Here is a 20,444-nt window from a genome sequence, read left to right on the forward strand (position 1 = left end):
TAGACCCCCCCTCCCCTATCCTTAGACAGGGCTTAGACTGTAATGGGTTTAAACTATCATTTCGATCTCATGGATGGTCAGTCCTTGCATTCATAGCTTTGTCTCAAATAAAAACCAAATCAAAGTTTGTCATGTGCACAGGACACAGCAGGTGTAAACAGTACAGTGAAAACGTAAAGGTACGTCAGACCCATTTTCACTCCAGAAAACACGTTTCCACTGTCCAATGGCAGCGAGATTTACACCACTCCAGCCGATACTTGGCATTGCTCATGGTGATCTTAGGCTTGTGTGCGGCTGCTCGGCCAAGGAAACCCATTTCATGAAACTCCCGACAAACAGTTCTTGTGCTGATGTTGCTTCCAGAGGCAGTTTGGAACTCGGTAGTGAGTGTTGCAACCGAGGACAGACGATTTTCATGTCCTTCAGCATTCGAGCGGTCCCGTTCTGTGAGCTTGTGTGGTCTACCATTTTGCGGCTAAGCCGTTGTTGCTTCTAGACGTTTCCACTTCACAATAACAGCACTTACAGTTGACCGGGGCAGCACCAGCAGGGCAGAAATTTGACTTGTTGGAAAGGTGGCATCCTATGACGGTGCCACATTGAAAGTCACTGAGCTCTTCAGTAAGGCCATTCTACTGCCAATGTTTTTCTATGAAGATTGCTCGATTTCATACACCTGTCATACACCAAATTTTTTACATCTCATTTATACATGATACATTTATTTTTATTTTTAAGTAAACCGATTTTTTAAATGATTTCATTAAACAACATGATTTTATGTGGCATCAACAACAACACAAATTCTCAGTCAAAAACATAAGTCAGAACACAGCCTCTCTATTCTCTCATGTGATTTCAGGTCCTCTGACTGGGAAAATGTCTTTCCACAGTGAGAGCAGTGGTATGTCTTCTCCTCCTGTGTATGTATTCTTTCATGCTTATTCAGATGTCTTAACCGGTTAAATGTCTTTCCACACAGGGAGCAGTGGTAGGTCTTATCCCCTCCTGTGTGTGTCCTCTCATGCCTAGTCAGGCCCCCTAACTTGGTAAAACTCTTTCCACACAGGGAGCATTGGTAGGGCTTTTCTTGTGGGTGTGTTCTCTCATGCTGTTTCAGGTTTACTAAACCCCTGAAAGTCTTTCCACACTCGGAACATTGATAAGGCTTCTCTCCTGTGTGTATTCTCTCATGAGTTTTCATGTTTATTAACCAGGTAAAAGTCATTCCACAGTGGGAGCAGTGGTAAGGCTTCTCTCCTGTATGTATCCTCCCGTGTAATTTCATGGACTTTAACTGGGTAAACCTCTTTCCACACATGGTGCATTGGTAAGGCTTTTCTCCTGTATGTGTCCTCTCGTGCATTTTCAAGGTGCCTAACCATCTAAAACTCTTTCCACACTGGGGACAGTGGTAAGGCTTCTCTCCTGTGTCTATTCTCTTATGCTGTTTCAGGCTCACTAAACCCCTAAAACTCTTTCCACACTGAGAGCATTGGTAAGGCTTCTCTCCTGTGTGTGTCCTCTTGTGCCTATTTAGGTTCCCTAACTGGCTAAAACTCTTTCCACAGTGGGAACATTGGAAAGGATTTTCTCCAGTGTGTATTCTCTCATGCGTTTTCAGGCTCCCTAACCAGGTAAAAGTAATTCCACATTTGGAGCAGTGGTAAGGCTTCTCTCCCGAGTGTATTCTCTTGTGTATTAACAGGTACCCTAATTCGTTAAAACTCTTTCCACACTCTGAACACTGGAAAGGTTTCTCTCCTGTGTGTGTCCTCTCATGCCTTTTAAGGTGATATAACCAAAGAAAACCTTTCCCACACTCGGAACATTGGAAAGTATTTTTCCCTGTGTGTGTCCTCTCATGTTTCTTCAGGCTCCCTAACTTAGTAAAATTCCTTCCACAGTGGGAGCAGTGATGTTGTCCTGCTGGTTTGGGAGCCTCTGATTGGTCTGATTGCCCTGAAGGACCCTGGTCTGGGTCCCCTGAAGGACTCTTCCCGCTGTCAGAGGGAGAGTCTGGTCTCTCTCCTGCCAAAGACAAACAGAGTATCCAGTTACTGTGTGTCCAAACTTGTGAACCAGACGTCTATGATTGGTTCAGATTTGGTCTTGTTTGGGGGTGGAGTTCATGAAAGTAATAGCCAGTGTGAAGAACAGTGGTCACCAAGGCAACCTAGACAATCATCAAACATTTCGGTCGCAGTGTGTTTTCCGTTTGCTCCCGCAGTATTCTTAAAGTTAATGTGAATTTATCAGTAAAACCGGATTTCTTTTCAAATATTATTTTGGTGATCCCTTTCTGGAGTACGCAAGACTACTTTGCTTTCAAAATGTCACGAAACATAAAGACAAAAACAGGACTGAGGAAAAACCCGGCCTACAAGACCCAGTTTCATCACTGTCCTCTCCTGAGCCTGAAAGCCCAGAGACTCGCACTTTGCCCAGAGGTGGGGTTTTGTCTGGGGGCGCTAAAATGAACATTCGAGGCCAACAAGCTTCTTCTAGGCTTCTTCTTCTACGCTCTGAGAAAGTTAAGATGAAAATGTATGTAGTTGAATACAAGCATCATATTCCCTATACAGTGCACTACTTTAGACCACTGTGGGAAAGAGGTTTCTGGTACTTTTCAAAGCAGATTCAACTAATCTGCGAAACGACAATGCCTGTTATTGCATCACTCAAAACAACAACAGAGTTCCACACCATGATGATTACAGCCCTTTACACCTGACTCCGACCTGACTACTTCTCTGGAGGCTGACGTGAAACGCCTGGCTGGGAGACCTGACTACCTCTCTGGAGGCTGACATGAAACGCCTGGCTAGGAGACCTGACTACCTCTCTGGAGGCTGACGTGAAACGCCTGGCTGGGAGACCTGACTACCTCTCTGGAGGCTGACGTGAAACGCCTGGCTGGGAGAGCTGAAAAAGGTGCAGGAGAGCTGTGTGAGCTTAGAGGGATTTTCTTGCCCCAATAACCTGAGACTGGTATCGGTCCCAGAGTCAGTGGAAATGCCTCGCGCAAACAGATTTTGTTTCCGGGCTGCTGAAGGATGTTCTCATTTACATTACATTTACGGCATTTAGCAGACGCTCTTATTCAGAGCGACTTACAAATTGGTGCATTCACCTTATAGCCAGTGGGTTAACCACTTTACAATTATTATTATTATTATTATTTTTTTTTTTTTTGGGGGGTAAGGGATTACATTATCCTATCCCAGGTATTCCTTAAAGAGGTGGGGTTTCAAATGTCTCCGGAAGGTGGTGAGTGACTCCGCTGTCCTGGCGTCGTGAGGGAGCTTGTTCCACCATTGGGGTGCCAGAGCAGCGAACAGTTTTGACTGGGCTGAGCGGGAACTGTGCTTCAGCAGAGGTAGGGGATTCAGCAGGCCAGAGGTGGATGAACGCAATGCCCTTGTTTGGGTGTAGGGACTGATCAGAGCCTGAAGGTACGGAGGTGCCGTTCCCCTCACAGCTCCGTAGGCAAGCACCATGGTCTTGTAGCAGATGCAAGCTTCAACTGGAAGCCAGTGGAGTGTGCGGAGGAGCGGGGTGACATGAGAGAACTTGGGAAGGTTGAACACCAGACGGGCTGCGGCATTCTGGATGAGTTGTAGGGGTTTAATGGCACAGGCAGGGAGCCCAGCCAACAGCGAGTTGCAGTAATCCAGACGGGAGATGACAAGTGCCTGGATTAGGACCTGTGCCGCTTCCTGTGTAAGGCAGGGTCGTACTCTCCGAATGTTGTAGAGCATGAACCTACAGGATCGGGTCACCGCCTTGATGTTAGCGGAGAACGACAGGGTGTTGTCCAGGGTGTTGTCCAGTTCTCGCCATGGATGAGAAGCCCCTGATTGATCGTGCCCACCGGTCACTGCGCCCAAGGCCACAGGACAGTGAGAGGCCCCCGTGACATCATTCAGCACTTTTTCCATGAGAAGATGTCGATTCTCTGAGCCCGCAATACCACTCTGAGCTTTCAAGGACAGAGCTTCTCTATCTACCAGGACTACTCCCCCCACTGTGTCCAGGCAGCGCTCAGCTTTACCACTACAACACAAGGACAGAGCTTCTCTATCTACCAGGACTACTCCCCCCACTGTGTCCAGGCAGCGCTCAGCTTTACCACTACAACACAAGGACAGAGCTTCTCTATCTACCAGGACTACTCCCCCCACTGTGTCCAGGCAGCGCTCAGCTTTCGGGCAGGCCAAACGACAGCTACGCGACCATCCAGGTGTGAAGTACGCACTGCGATTCCCGGCCCACCTGTGGCTTTCTCATGATGTAAAAAGACTACACTTTTGACTCTCTCCAGATGAGGCTATGGCTCACATCAAGAAGTCTTGAACTCATAGATCAGAAACAGTGGCTTGTTAATAGTAACAGTAAGAAGCCGTAGCAGAACTATGTTTAGTTCTAACTGTATTATCCTGTACAGTTCGGGAGGAGGCGAACCCACTCAGGCTTATTTGATGTGATCCAATGTTTTGATCATCTAGTTTGCTTGCCTTACAAGCGTTCAGTCACTTTTATTGAATGTTATTAGGGTTTACGTAATTCCTTTGTTTATATACTGTCTCATTTACCATGTTTGGATATTTGTTTACAGCATCCGTTTGTCTCGACTCAGTAAACAGTAAATGTGCCGAAGCTACACGTGGAGGAAGGAGGTTGAATTGTTTAGTTCTAATGTTGTCATTCTGTCATTCTATTCAGCTTCTTTTTCCAAGTATCTTTATATTATATTACATCATATTATTATATTATATTATACATTATAACATTATATAGTAACATTATTACTCTGAGAATTATTCCTGGGGATTATTAGCAAATAAATCTAAAAACCTGTTTTTGCTTTGGCATTATGGGGTATTGTGTGTAGATTGACGAGGAACATTTTTATATAATCAATTTTAGAATAAGGCTGTAACGTAACAAAAATGTGGAAGTCAAGGAAAGAAATTCCACAAATTAACTTTTAACAAGGCACACCTGTTAATTGAAATGCATTCCAGGTGACTACCTCATGAAGCTGGTTGAGAGTATGCCAAGCGTGTGCAAAGCTGTCGTCAAGGCAAAGGGTGGCTACTTTGAAGAATCTCAAAGTAGCCACCCTTTGTACCAAATTTTTCACTGGTACTGTATATATACAGTGGGGAGAACAAGTATTTGATACACTGCCGATTTTGCAGGTTTTCCTACTTACAAAGCATGTAGAGGTCTGTCATTTTTATCATAGGTACACTTCAACTGTGAGAGACGGAATCTAAAACAAAAATCCAGAAAATCACATTGTATGATTTTTAAGTAATTCATACTTGATCGAATAGAAGTTTCGTAATGCTTAAGTTGTTCTGAGTGTACTGATAAGTAGGACACGTGACATACCGACAACTTTGAGAAAAAACACTATAGGAGATGGCTTTGCAAATTCATAACATGATGCTAGTAGCATAGCATCTCTCTCCATTGAATTGACAAGCGAACTCCAAATATCCAAAGTGAAAAACACATTTAAGGCGGTACTTACTGGTGTTAATCAGATCTCCTATCTCCTCCTCTTCATCTTTCAACGTGACAGTAATCTCTCCCTCCTTCTTCACTCCAAAACCTACATCCTCCTCTATCTCTTCCTCCTCCTCTTTCACTCTGAACGCGTCTTCCTCTTCTTTCACTGTAACATCCTCCTCCTCTTTCACTCTGAACGCGTCTTCCTCTTCTTTCACTGTAACATCCTCCTCCTCTTTCACTCTGAACGCGTCTTCCTCTTCTTTCACTGTAACATCCTCCTCCTCTTTCACTCTGAACGCGTCTTCCTCTTCTTTCACTGTAACATCCTCCTCCTCTTTCACTCTGAACGCGTCTTCCTCTTCTTTCACTGTAACGTCTTTCTCTTCTTCTTTCACGGTAACAGCTTCACCCTCTACTTGTTTTTGTATTGTAACATCCTCCTCTTCCTCCTCCTCTTTCACTAGAGCTTCTTTCTCCGTCCAGCAGACCTCCTCTTCTTTAGCAGGAGGAGAGTAGCTTAGTGAGCTCATGGTCGGGGATGTTAGCTAGCTAGGCTAGTGCTAACTTAACAAGCCAGCTAGCTGACTAATAACAACTTAATATTAAATTAAATAGGTTAACAAGTAGATACGTCCGAAGTGTGTTTAAAACACAGTAGCTAATATACACCGAAAGCGTCTAGTGCTTGAATCTTTCGGCTGTTGGCTAATCAGCTACGGAGGTGGTTGACTGTTGCCTCCCGTCCACTAGATTATACGTCACGCTTTCAGCATCGCCTGAAAGACACACATCGCCATCTGCTGACTGGAGTGGGTATCGCGGTTGAGGAAAATATTTTATTTTCAAAGTTTATTTTTAATGTATATAATTAAATAATACTATTATATTGAGACGTACAAAGACAGGAATGTGTTGATTGATTAGTGCAGATTTTTAACGAGTTCAAATTTAAAAAATTTATACTACAGCACATCCGCATTTAAGGCAGTTTCATTAAGTCAAACAAAATCTAAATAAGTAACTATCTAACATGTTGCTCCTACATGGTGTAACAATACATCATGTAGATGTATATAATGAACAGACTAGATCTATACTGCTCCTACATGGTGTAACAATACATCATATAGATGTATATAATGAACAGACTAGGTCTATACTGCTCCTACATGGTGTTACAATACATCATATAGATGTATATAATGAACAGACTAGGTCTATACTGCTCCTACATGGTGTAACAATACATAAATGTAGATGTATATAATGAACAGACTAGGTCTATACTGCTCCTACATGGTGTAACAATACATCATATAGATGTATATAATGAACAGACTAGGTCTATACTGCTCCTACATGTAACAACACATAGATGTATATAATGAATGTCTACTAGTGGTGTTCCACACTTTATTTATATTCAGACCAAAATATGTTGAATTAATCAAATGCTTTTTACAAATCAGCACCATGTGTTTTCTCTGACATGGTTGGGAACACTGATGAGGTAGCTGGTGAATGTTCTTCATGTCAACAACTTCCCTACGTCGTCATAACAACATCATTATATTTTCACACACCTTTTAGCTCGAAGACTAGAACACAAATTAACTCAATGAAACAAAACGACTAAATTCATGAGGTTTCAAAGTTAGAATAAAGCAATAGGCTACGCGTTCTAGCCCTGTTCTAGCCCCGTTCTAGTCCCATTCTATATCAAAATCATATAATGAACATCTAAGGGTTCAGACTTGTATTAAATCCATAATCGAAATAGAAATACCCATTTTAAAATGTTAATCTGATTTTAGACATGACCTTGTCTTGAGAGGAAAGAGCTAAAGTAGGCCTATTTTAGAGTAAGATTTCATACAAACACGATTTTACGTGGCATAAACAAAAATGCAAATTCTCAGACGAAAACATAAGTCAGAACACAGCCTCTCTTATTCTCTAATTCCAGGTCCTCTGTCCTGGGATAAAAGTCCCTCCCCGTTTTGTTTCCGTTTAAGAAAACGTTTTGCAACAGAATCGGTGGAATGAATACACCCCCAGGGGGGTTGGAAACAAAATGATTTTCCAATCGTTTCGGTCTGAATAGAACCACAAATTTTTTTCGTTCCATTCTTCTGTTTCCGACCAATTATGTGTATGATATATGTAACCCTGGATGACAGAAAGGGGGCGCTGTAATGCAGCCACCACCTTGGTACCCAATGGAAGCTATAGAAAATACATTTACATTTTAGTCATTTAGCAGACGCTCTTATCCAGAGCGACTTACAGTTAGTGAATACATATTTTTTTATACTGGTCCCCCGTGGGAATCGAACCCACAACCCTGGCGTTGCAAACGCCATGCTCTATCAACTGAGCTACATCCCTGCCGGCCATTCCCTCCCCTACCCTGGACGACGCTGGGCCAATTGTGCGCCGCCCATGAGTCTCCCGGTCACGGCCGGCTGCGACAGAGCCTGGATTCGAACCAGGATCTAGTGGCACAGTTAGCACTGCGATGCATTGCCTTAGACCACTGCACCACTCAGGAAAATAATTGATTAATGTCTACATTCATTTGACACGTTTATCCTATTACAGACAAATTAATACATACTTTTACATTCTAATATGTACTGTATATATACTGAGTGTACAAAACTTTAAGAAACACCTCTTCCCATTAAATGGACTGACCAGGTGAAACGTTTATCCTATTACAGACAAATTAATACATACTTTTAAATTCTATAAAATATATATATGTACTGTATATATATACACTGAGTGTACAAAACTTTAAGAACACCTCTATCCATTAAATAGACTGACCAGGTGAATCCATGTGAAAGCTATGATCCTTATTGATGTCACTTGTTAAATCCACTTCAAATCAGTGCAGATGAAGGGGAGGAGACAGGTTAAAGAAGGATTTTTAAGCCTTGAGACAATGGAGACATGGATTGTGTATGTGTGCCATTCAGAGGGTGAATGGGCAAGACAAAATATTTAAGTGCCTCTGAACGGGGTATGGTAGTAGGTGCCAGGTGCACCGGTTTGTGTCAAGAACTGCAACGCAGCTGGGTTTTTTCACGCTCAACATGTGTATCAACATGGGCCAACATCCCTGTGGAATGCTTTCGACACCTTGTAGAGTCCATTTCCCGACGAATTGAGGCTGTCCTGAGGGCAAAAGGGGGTGCAACTCAATATAAAAGCATTTTCCTTGAAGTCTTTTTTTTTTTTTTTTTAGAGCGTACTAATGTTACTGTTCCCACTACAAAAAAGACTTAAATACTTGTAATTTTGTCCTTGAAACATTTAATTGAAATACTGTTGAATTCCATTCATTCCAATGGAGGACTGCTCCTACTGGGGAGTGCCAATATGGCCGACTGGTGGCTTCAAAGCCTCTCATAGCATCAGCAATCCAGGGTTTATATACGTCATTGGTTCCTACCAGCAAAATAAAGTTCTGAACCGGTTCAAACCCCAAATAACACTACATAGCATCAGTAATCCAGGGTTTACCGAGCCGACTAGGTGAAAAATCTGTCGATGTGCCCTTGAGCAAGGCACTTAACCCTAATTGCTCCTGTAAGTCGCTCTGGATAAGAGCGTCTGCTAAATGACTAAAATGTAAATGTAAATGTTTATATACGTCATTGGTTCCGACCAGCAAAATAAAGTTCTGAACCGGTTCAAACCCCAAATAACACTACATAGCATCAGTAATCCAGGGTTTATATACAGTGGGGGAAAAAAGTATTTAGTCAGCCACCAATTGTGCAAGTTCTCCCACTTACAAAGATGAGAGAGGCCTGTAATTTTCATTATAGGTACACGTCAACTATGACAGACAAAATGAGAAAGAAAAATCCCGAAAATCACATTGTAGGTTTTTTTATGAATTTATTTGCAAATTATGGTGGAAAATAAGTATTTGGTCAATAACAAAAGTTTCTCAATACTTTGTTATATACCCTTTGTTGGCAATGACACAGGTCAAACGTTTTCTGTAAGTTTTCACAAGGTTTTCACACACTGTTGCTGGTATTTTGGCCCATTCCTCCATGCAGATCTCCTCTAGAGCAGTGATGTTTTGGGGCTGTCGCTGGGCAACAGACTTTCAACTCCCTCCAAAGATTTTCTATGGGGTTGAGATCTGGAGACTGGCTAGGCCACTCCAGGACCTTGAAATGCTTCTTACGAAGCCACTCCTTCGTTGCCCGGGCGGTGTATTTGGGATCATTGTCATGCTGAAAGACCCAGCCACGTTTCATCTTCAATGCCCTTGCTGATGGAAGGAGGTTTTCACTCAAAATCTCACGATACATGGCCCCATTCATTCTTTCCTTTACACGGATCAGTCGTCCTGGTCCCTTTGCAGAAAAAACAGCCCCAAAGCATGATGTTTCCACCCCCATGCTTCACAGTAGGTATGGTGTTCTTTGGATGCAACTCAGCATTATTTGTCCTCCAAACACGACAAGTTGAGTTTTTACCAAAAAGTTATATTTTGGTTTCATCTGACCATATGACATTCTCCCAATCCTCTTCTGGATCATCCAAATGCACTCTAGCAAACTTCAGACGGGCCTGGACATGTACTGGCTTAAGCAGGGGGACACGTCTGGTACTGCAGGATTTGAGTCCCTGGCGGCGTAGTGTGTTACTGATGGTAGGCTTTGTTACTTTGGTCCCAGCTCTCTGCAGGTCATTCACTAGGTCCCCACGTGTGGTTCTGGGATTTTTGCTCACTGTTCTTGTGATCATTTTGACCCCACGGGGTGAGATCTTGCGTGGAGCCCAAGATCGAGGGAGATTATCAGTGGTCTTGTATGTCTTCCATTTCCTAATAATTGCTCCCACAGTTGATTTCTTCAAACCAAGCTGCTTACCTATTGCATATTCAGTCTTCCCAGCCTGGTGCAGGTCTACAATTTTGTTTCTGGTGTCCTTTGACAGCTCTTTGGTCTTGGCCATAGTGGAGTTTGGAGTGTGACTGTTTGAGGTTGTGGACAGGTGTCTTTTATACTGATAACAAGTTCAAACAGGTGCCATTAATACAGGTAACGAGTGGAGGACAGAGGAGCCTCTTAAAGAAGAAGTTACAGGTCTGTGAGAGCCAGAAATCTTGCTTGTTTGTAGGTGACCAAATACTTATTTTCCACCATAATTTGCAAATAAATTCATAAAAAAATCCTACAATGTGATTTTCTGGATTTTTTTTCCTCATTTTGTCTGTCATAGTTGACGTGTACCTATGATGAAAATTACAGGCCTCTCTCCTCTTTTTAAGTGGGAGAACTTGCACAATTGGTGGCTGACTAAATACTTTTTTCCCCCACTGTACGTCATTGGTTCCGACCAGCAAAATAAAGTTCTGAACCGGTTCAAACCCCAAATAACACTACATAGCATCAGTAATCCAGGGTTTATATACGTCATTGGTTCAGACCAGCAAAATAAAGTTCTGAACCGGTTCAAACCCAAATAAGGTACCGGTACATATCGTTCCTTTCTTAACCTGTGAAAGCAACTCTTTTTAAAAAAACATTTAGCTAATTAAATGACTTTACCAATCAGTGTGGATAGAGCAGCTTGCTATGGAGCGGGCAAGCTAGTCGTTTACATGCTTGATGGACAGACAAGTGTAAGGGCGCGAGACGCGACAGAGGGGAGAGAGCAAGTAGCTTCTGAGGGGAGGGGCAGGCAGGCTTTTCATAAAGTGCTTTGCTGGCGTTTTTTTGTGGGACTGAAAAAAAAAAGGCAGGAATTTAAAGTAAATGCCCAGTGTTTCCAGATTTCTATGAAACATGAGCTATAATTAATTACAATGTGAGTTAAATCGTTTTACTTCCAATTCTTTTTAATTAAGTATGTCAAAAAGCAGCTTTTCTGTGTTGTTATGGTGTGGGCTACCCAAAAAACGGAATGTTTTTTAAAATTACATTTATGCTTTGGCCACAAATACAAGTATAGGACAAGTCAACAACATTTTAATATGAGTTAAGAGAATATTAACTTTTAAAGTGCGATTTTCACTGGGCGGTTACTTTAAAAGAAAGTTAACCATTTCCAATGCTATTAAAAGAACGGTTCTGTTCCGGAACAGTAGAGATCATTTTCTTTCCCGGTTCTGTTTCTGTTCCTCAAAATGTTTTGTTCTTTACCAGTTTTTGGTTCTGTTCTCTGAACCGGTTCCTGCTACACACTGGGCGCATTGGAAAGACTATGTATTCTCTCATGCCTTTTCAGGTTCCCTAACCGTGTCAAACCCTTTCCACACTGGGAACATTGGAAAGGTTTCTCTCCTGTGTGTATACTTTGATGTTCCTTCAGATGCCCTAACCGTGTAAAACTCTTTCCACACTGGGAGCATTGGAAAGGCTTCTCTCCTGTGTGTATTCTTTTATGTTCCTTTAGGGACCCTAACTTGGCAAAATCCTTTCCACACAGAGAGCAATGGTAAGATGTCTCCCCTCTGTGTGTCCTTTCATGCTCCTTCAGGTTCCCTAACTGTGTAAAACCCTTTCCACACAGGGAGCATCGGAAAGGCTTCTCTCCTGTGTGTGTTCTTTCATGCATATTCAGGTTGCCTAACAAGGTAAAACCCTTTCCACACTGGGAGCATTGGAAAGGTTTCTCTCCTGTGTGTATTCTTTTATGTTCCTTCAGATGCCCTAACCCTGTAAAACCCTTTCCACACTGGGAGCATTTGAAAGGTTTCTCTCCTGTGTGTGTTCTGTCATGCATATTCAGGTTCCCTAACCGTGTAAAACTCTTTCCACACTGGGAACATTGGAAACACTTCTCTCCTGTGTGTGTTCTCTCATGCCTTTTCAGGTTCCCTAACAGGGTAAAACTCTTTCCACACTGGGAGCAGTGGTGTGGTCCTGCTGGTTTGGCCGTCTCTGGGTCTGGTTCCCCTGAAGGACTCTTCCCGCTGTCAGAGTGAGAGTCTGGTCCCTCTCCTGCCAAAGACAAAGACAAACAAAGTATTTGGTTAAACAGAGAAACCTGAATGAAAGCTCCACATGATTAAACTGTCTTCCTATGAGGTTTAATCAGTCATCAATAAGTGCATCGATGACGTTGTCCCCACAGCGAATGTACTTAAATAACCCAACCAGAAGCCATGGATTACAGGCAACATCCGCACTGAGCTAAAAGGGTAGAGCTGCCGCTTTCAAGGAGCGGGACTCTAACCCGGACGCTTAAAAGAAATCCCTCTATGCCCTCTGACGAATCATCAAACAGGCAAAGAGTCAATACAGGACTAAGATTGAATCCTACTACACCGGCTCTGATGCTCGTCGGATGTGGCAGGGCTTGAAAACTATTACAGACTACAAAGGTAAGCACAGCCGCGAGCTGCCCAGTGACATGAGCCTACCAGACGAGTTAAATTACTTCAATGCGCACTTCGAGGCAAGCAACACTGAATCATCATGAGAGCACCAACTGTTCCGGACGACTGTGTGATCACGTTCTCCGTAGCCGATGTGAGTAAGACCTTTAAACAGGTCAACATTCACAAGGCCGCAGGGCCAGACGGATCACCAGGACGTGTACTCAGAGCATGCGCTGATCAACTGGTAAGTATCTTCACTGACATTTTCAAGCTGTCCTTGACCGAGTCTGTAATACCTACATATTTCAAGCAGACCACCATAGTCCCTGTGCCCAAGAACACCAAGGTAACCTGCCTAAATGACTACCAATCCGTAGCACTGAAGTGCTTTGAAAGGCTGGTCATGGCTCACATTAACACCATCATCCCAGAAACCCTGTGGAATGTCTTTCTCTCTCCCCTCTGGCAACAGCCCCCTGGCAACAGCCCCCTGGCAACAGCCCACTGGCAACAGCCCTCTGGCAACAGCCCTCTGGCAACAGCCCTCTGGCAACAGCCCACTGGCAACAGCCCCCTGGCAACAGCCCACTGGCAACAGCCCACTGGCAACAGCCCCCTGGCAACAGCCCACTGACAACAGCCCTCTGGCAACAGCCCTCTGACAACAGCCCTCTGGCAACAGCCCTCTGACAACAGCCCACAGGCTGACGTGATCTTCCTGTCTGGGTTGGCGCCCCCCCCTTGGTTTGTGCTGTGGTGGAGACCTCTGTGGGCTATACTCGGCCTTGTCTCAGGATTGTAAGTTGGTGGTTGGGGATATCCCTCTAGTGGTGCGGGGGCTGTGCTTTGGCGGAGTGGGTGGGGTTATATCCTTCCTGTTTGGCCCTGTCCGGGGTTTCTTCGGATGGGGCCACAGTTTCTCCGGACCGCTCCTGTCTCAGCCTCCAGTATTTATGCTGCAGTAGTTTATGTGTCGGGGGGCTGGGGTTAGTTGGTTATACCTGGAGTACTTCTCCTGTCTTATCCAGTGTCCTGTGTGAATTTAAGTATGCTCTCTCTAATTCTCTCGTTCTCTCTTTCTCTCTGAGAACCTGAGCCCTAGGACCATACGTCAGGACTACCGGGCATGATGACACCTTGCTGTCCCCAGTCCGCCTGGCCTTGCTGCTATTCCAGTTTCAACTGTTCTGCCTGCGGCTACGAAACCCCTACCTGTCCCAGACCTGCTGTTTTCAACTCTTTAATGATCGGCTATGAAAAGCCAACTGAGAGACCTGAGCCCTAGGACCATACGTCGGGACTACCGGCCGTGGTGACTCCATGCTGTCCCCAGTCCGCCTGGCCTTGCTGCTATTCCAGTTTCAACTGTTCTGCCTGCGGTTATGGAACCCCTACCTGTCCCAGACCTGCTGTTTTCAACTCTTAATGATCGGCTATGAAAAGCCAACTGAGATTTATTCCTGATTATTATTTGACCATGCTTGTCACTTATGAACATTTTTGAACATCTTGGCATGGTTCTGTTATAATCTCCACCCGGCACAGCCAGAAGAGGACTGGCCACCCCTCATAGCCTGGTTCCTCTCTAGGTTTCTTCCTAGGCTTTCGCCTTTCTAGGGAGTTTTTCCTAGCCACCGTGCTTCTACACCTGCATTACTAGCTGTTTGGGGTTTTAGGCTGGGTTTCTGTACAGCACTTCGAGATATTAGCTGATGTAAGAAGGGCTATATAAAATAAAATTGATTGAAAATTGATTGAACAGCCAACAGGCAACAGCCCACTGGCAACAGCCCTCTGACAACAGCCCACAGGCAACAGCCAACAGGCAACAGCCCACTGGCAACAGCCCTCTGACAACAGCCCACAGGCAACAGCCAACAGGCAACAGCCCTCTGGCAACAGCCCACTGGCAACAGCCCACTGGCAACAGCCCACTGGCAACAGCCCACTGGCAACAGCCCACAGGCAACAGCCAACAGGCAACAGCCCACTGGCAACAGCCCTCTGACAACAGCCCACAGGCAACAGCCAACAGGCAACAGCCCTCTGGCAACAGCCCACTGGCAACAGCCCACTGGCAACAGCCACTGGCAACAGCCCTCTGGCAACAGCCACTGGCAACAGCCCACTGGCACACACAAACAGGTGATGGACACCAACTTTTCAAGGATGGTCATTGCTGACCAAAAATGAGCTGGAACTGGGCAAATAACTCACTAACTAGCAATGAATCTCAACAAATGTGAACACGCTGCTAGCCTGCTTTGATCTAAAAAAAACGCATCTCGTGACTGAAGACCGCTTCTGCCTGTCAGTTGCAGAACTCCAATAATTACACTCCAATGTGCTGTGAGATCTGTCAATACAGACCTCCAATAATTACACTCCAATGTGCTGTGAGATCTGTCAATGCAGACCTCCAATAATTACGCCTCAATCACAGCTACAGCATCATTGCGCAAAATGCTACGCAGCATCATTTGGATATGTACGCAACAAAAGTTCAACATTCACCTTCTGCTACTATTTCTGTCAAGCCGTCTATACATACAGATTGACACATACCTTCGATAAATCCAACATATGCACCACACAGAACGCACTGCAACTGCCTCTGCAACACGATGCTGCGAGGCTCAGACTGGAAACAGAGCATAAGGTCAAAGCTGCACCATCATCAAAGGTCTAAGGGAGTCTTAGAGATGAAGCACAACTTTTTATTAAAGGAAAGTTCCATATAGTGCTATTCCTAATGTTTGGTATACTCAGTGTAGTGCTGTAGTGTTTGGTATACTCAGTGTAGTGCTGTAGTGTTTGGTATACTCAGTGTAGTGCTGTAGTGTTTGGTATACTCAGTGTAGTGCTGTAGTGTTTGGTATACTCAGTGTAGTGCTGTAGTGTTTGGTATACTCAGTGTAGTGCTGTAGTGTTTGGTATACTCAGTGTAGTGCTGTAGTGTTTGGTATACTCAGTGTAGTGCTGTAGTGTTTGGTATACTCAGTGTAGTGCTGTAGTGTTTGGTATACCCAGTGTAGTGCTGTAGTGTTTGGTATACCCAGTGTAGTGCTGTAGTGTTTGGTATACTCAGTGTAGTGCTGTAGTGTTTGGTATACTCAGTGTAGTGCTGTAGTGTTTGGTATACTCAGTGTAGTGCTGTAGTGTTTGGTATACCCAGTGTAGTGCTGTAGTGTTTGGTATACTCAGTGTAGTGCTGTAGTGTTTGGTATACTCAGTGTAGTGCTGTAGTGTGTGGTATACTCAGTGTAGTGCTGTAGTGTTTGGTATACTCAGTGTAGTGCTGTAGTGTTTGGTATACTCAGTGTAGTGCTGTAGTGTGTGGTATACTCAGTGTAGTGCTGTAGTGTTTGGTATACTCAGTGTAGTGCTGTAGTGTTTGGTATACCCAGTGTAGTGTTTGGTATACCCAGTGTAGTGCTGTAGGGTTTGGTATACCCAGTGTAGTGCTGTAGTGTTTGGTATACCCAGTGTAGTGCTGTAGGGTTTGGTATACCCAGTGTAGTGCTGTAGGGTTCGGTATACTCAGTGTAGTGTTTGGTATACTCAGTGTAGTGCTGTAGGGTTCGGTATACTCAGTGTAGTGTTTGGTATACTCAGTGTAGTGCTGTAGTGTTTGGTATACCCAGTGTAGTGCTGTAGTGTTTGGTATACTCAGTGTAGTGCTGTAGTGTTTGGTATACCCAGTGTAGTGCTGTAGTGTTTGGTATACCCAGTGTAGTGCTGTAGTGTTTGGTATACTCAGTGTAGTGCTGTAGTGTTTGGTATACTCAGTGTAGTGCTGTAGTGTTTGGTATACCCAGTGTAGTGCTGTAGTGTTTGGTATACCCAGTGTAGTGCTGTAGGGTTTGGTATACCCAGTGTAGTGCTGTAGGGTTCGGTATACTCAGTGTAGTGTTTGGTATACCCAGTGTAGTGCTGTCGTGTTTGGTATACACAGTGTAGTGCTGTAGTGTTTGGTATACCCAGTGTAGTGCTGTCGTGTTTGGTATACTCAGTGTAGTGCTGTAGTGTTTAGTATACTCAGTGTAGTGCTGTAGTGTTTGGTATACTCAGTGTAGTGCTGTAGTGTTTGGTATACTCAGTGTAGTGCTGTAGTGTTTGGTATACTCAGTGTAGTGCTGTAGTGTTTGGTATACTCAGTGTAGTGCTGTAGTGTTTGGTATACTCAGTGTAGTGCTGTAGTGTTTGGTATACTCAGTGTAGTGCTGTAGTGTTTGGTATACTCAGTGTAGTGCTGTAGTGTTTGGTATACTCAGTGTAGTGCTGTAGTGTTTGGTATACTCAGTGTAGTGCTGTAGTGTTTGGTATACCCAGTGTAGTGCTGTAGTGTTTGGTATACCCAGTGTAGTGCTGTAGGGTTCGGTATACTCAGTGTAGTGTTTGGTATACTCAGTGTAGTGCTGTAGGGTTCGGTATACTCAGTGTAGTGTTTGGTATACTCAGTGTAGTGCTGTAGTGTTTGGTATACCCAGTGTAGTGCTGTAGTGTTTGGTATACTCAGTGTAGTGCTGTAGTGTTTGGTATACCCAGTGTAGTGCTGTAGTGTTTGGTATACCCAGTGTAGTGCTGTAGGGTTTGGTATACCCAGTGTAGTGCTGTAGGGTTCGGTATACTCAGTGTAGTGTTTGGTATACCCAGTGTAGTGCTGTCGTGTTTGGTATACACAGTGTAGTGCTGTAGTGTTTGGTATACCCAGTGTAGTGCTGTCGTGTTTGGTATACTCAGTGTAGTGCTGTAGTGTTTGGTATACTCAGTGTAGTGCTGTAGTGTTTGGTATACTCAGTGTAGTGCTGTAGTGTTTGGTATACTCAGTGTAGTGCTGTAGTGTTTGGTATACTCAGTGTAGTGCTGTAGTGTTTGGTATACTCAGTGTAGTGCTGTAGTGTTTGGTATACTCAGTGTAGTGCTGTAGTGTTTGGTATACTCAGTGTAGTGCTGTAGTGTTTGGTATACTCAGTGTAGTGCTGTAGTGTTTGGTATACTCAGTGTAGTGCTGTAGTGTTTGGTATACTCAGTGTAGTACTGTAGTGTTTGGTATACCCAGTGTAGTGCTGTAGTGTTTGGTACACCCAGTGTAGTGCTGTAGTGTTTGGTATACTCAGTGTAGTGCTGTAGTGTTTGGTATACTCAGTGTAGTGCTGTAGTGTTTGGTATACCCAGTGTAGTGCTGTAGTGTTTGGTATACTCAGTGTAGTGCTGTAGTGTTTGGTATACTCAGTGTAGTGCTGTAGTGTTTGGTATACTCAGTGTAGTGCTGTAGTGTGTGGTATACTCAGTGTAGTGCTGTAGTGTTTGGTATACTCAGTGTAGTGCTGTAGTGTTTGGTATACCCAGTGTAGTGCTGTAGTGTTTGGTATACTCAGTGTAGTGCTGTAGTGTTTGGTATACTCAGTGTAGTGCTGTAGTGTGTGGTATACTCAGTGTAGTGCTGTAGTGTTTGGTACACTCAGTGTAGTGCTGTAGTGTTTGGTATACTCAGTGTAGTGCTGTAGTGTTTGGTATACTCAGTGTAGTGTTTGGTATACCCAGTGTAGTGCTGTAGGGTTTGGTATACCCAGTGTAGTGTTTGGTATACCCAGTGTAGTGCTGTAGTGTTTGGTATACCCAGTGTAGTGCTGTAGTGTTTGGTATACTCAGTGTAGTGCTGTAGTGTTTGGTATACTCAGTGTAGTGTTTGGTATACCCAGTGTAGTGCTGTAGTGTTTGGTATACTCAGTGTAGTGCTGTAGTGTTTGGTATACTCAGTGTAGTGCTGTAGTGTTTGGTATACTCAGTGTAGTGCTGTAGGGTTCGGTATACTCAGTGTAGTGTTTGGTATACCCAGTGTAGTGCTGTAGTGTTTGGTATACCCAGTGTAGTGCTGTAGTGTTTGGTATACTCAGTGTAGTGTTGTAGTGTTTGGTATACTCAGTGTAGTGCTGTAGTGTTTGGTATACTTAGTGTAGTGTGTGGTATACCCAGTGTAGTGCTGTAGTGTTAGGTATACCCAGTGTAGTGCTGTAGTGTTTGGTATACTCAGTGTAGTGCTGTAGTGTTTGGTATACTCAGTGTAGTGCTGTAGTGTTTGGTATACTCAGTGTAGTGCTGTAGTGTTTGGTATACTCAGTGTAGTGCTGTAGTGTTTGGTATACTCAGTGTAGTGCTGTAGTGTTTGGTATACTCAGTGTAGTGCTGTAGGGTTCGGTATACTCAGTGTAGTGTTTGGTATACCCAGTGTAGTGCTGTAGTGTTTGGTATACCCAGTGTAGTGCTGTAGTGTTTGGTATACTCAGTGTAGTGTTGTAGTGTTTGGTATACTCAGTGTAGTGCTGTAGTGTTTGGTATACCCAGTGTAGTGTTGTAGTGTTTGGTATACTCAGTGTAGTGCTGTAGTGTTTGGTATACCCAGTGTAGTGCTGTAGTGTTTGGTATACTCAGTGTAGTGCTGTAGTGTTTGGTATACTCAGTGTAGTGCTGTAGTGTTTGGTATACCCAGTGTAGTGCTGTAGTGTTTGGTATACTCAGTGTAGTGCTGTAGTGTTTGGTATACTCAGTGTAGTGCTGTAGTGTTTGGTATACTCAGTGTAGTGCTGTAAACCCGGTTCAGTCCTTAACCCTGTACAACCCGGTTCAGTCCTTAACCCGGTTCAACCCGCTTCAGTCCTTAACCCGGTTCAACCCGGTTCAGGTCAGAGACATGTATTTAGAGAGTTGGGCCATTAAGGTTTCTGCATTATGGTGCATTTACATGAAATTATGGCAGCCATGTTTGCGCCCCATTAACAATACATGGGGAATATTTAAACTGAACGTCTAGAATCTGAACAATATGGAACGTTCTGAAAGTTGGCCCAACTCTGCATAATAATAATGTATTACATTTCTATAGCGCTTTTCATAACAGTCTCATGTCTCAGGTTCAGCCTAATGGAAGTACCTCCATGTTTTGAGGATATTTATAAGTTATATTCTCCGAGAATCAATGGCTAGGCCCAGAGCCATATATTAAAACGATACATTATTTCAACAAGTGCAGTTTGTGACCCTGCTTTTAAGACAGTACTCACTGGTGTTAATCAGATCTTCAGTCTCCTCTTCCTCCTCTTTCACTCCTAAAACGTCTTCCTCCTTCTCTTTTATTGAGATAGCCTCCTCTTCCTCTTTCACTCTAAAAGGTTCTTTCTCTTCTTTCACTATAACATCCTCCTCTTCTTCGTTCAATGTTATGGCCTCCTCTTCCTCCTTTTTCATTCTGAAAGCTTCTACCTCCTCCTCTTCTACTGTTACAGCCTCTATCCCCTCTTCCTCTTTCACTCCAAACGCTTCTTTCTCTTCTTTCACTGTAACATCTTCCTCCTCTTCTTTCAATGTGATACCGATAGCCTCCGCTTCCATTCTGAAATATTCTACCTCCTCTTCTTTCAATGTGACAGTCTCTATACCCTCTTCCTCTTTCACTCCAAACGCTTCTTTCAATGTGACATCCTCGTCCTCTTCCTTATTTTTCATTCTGAAAGCTCCTTCCTCTCTTTTCACTGTAATATCCTGCTCTTCTTCTTCTTTC

The 20,444-nt window shown here is 43.9% G+C and overlaps 1 protein-coding gene across 1 annotated transcript; it reads right to left on the reverse strand.

The window, feature by feature from the left end:
* Nucleotides 1–625: 625 nt before the first annotated feature.
* LOC121562666 (zinc finger protein 501-like) lies at nt 626–20,389 on the reverse strand. Its single transcript, XM_045216316.1, has 3 exons — nt 20,291–20,389; nt 5,546–5,573; nt 626–2,034 (listed from the first exon to the last, which is right to left on the reverse strand). Exons 1-3 carry the CDS (start codon nt 20,387–20,389, stop codon nt 815–817), a joined length of 1,347 nt encoding a protein of 448 aa, XP_045072251.1. The 3' UTR covers nt 626–814.
* Between the last annotated feature and the right edge of the window lie 55 nt (nt 20,390–20,444).

The sequence above is a fragment of the Coregonus clupeaformis genome, unplaced genomic scaffold, assembly GCF_020615455.1.
Source record: "Coregonus clupeaformis isolate EN_2021a unplaced genomic scaffold, ASM2061545v1 scaf0678, whole genome shotgun sequence".
NCBI lineage: Eukaryota > Metazoa > Chordata > Actinopteri > Salmoniformes > Salmonidae > Coregonus > Coregonus clupeaformis.

Bases quoted from the DNA above. Each gene is read 5' to 3' on its own strand.
- LOC121562666 (XM_045216316.1), bottom strand. From the start codon at position 20,389: ATGAAAAATAAGGAAGAGGACGAGGATGTCACATTGAAAGAAGCGTTT. The intron at 5,574-20,290 runs GTAGAATATTTC...AAAGATGAAGAG, and splicing joins TCACATTGAAAGAAGAGGAG to GAGGAGATAGGAGATCTGAT. The intron at 2,035-5,545 runs GTAAGTACCGCC...TGTCTTTGGCAG, and splicing joins AGGAGATCTGATTAACACCA to GAGAGAGACCAGACTCTCCC.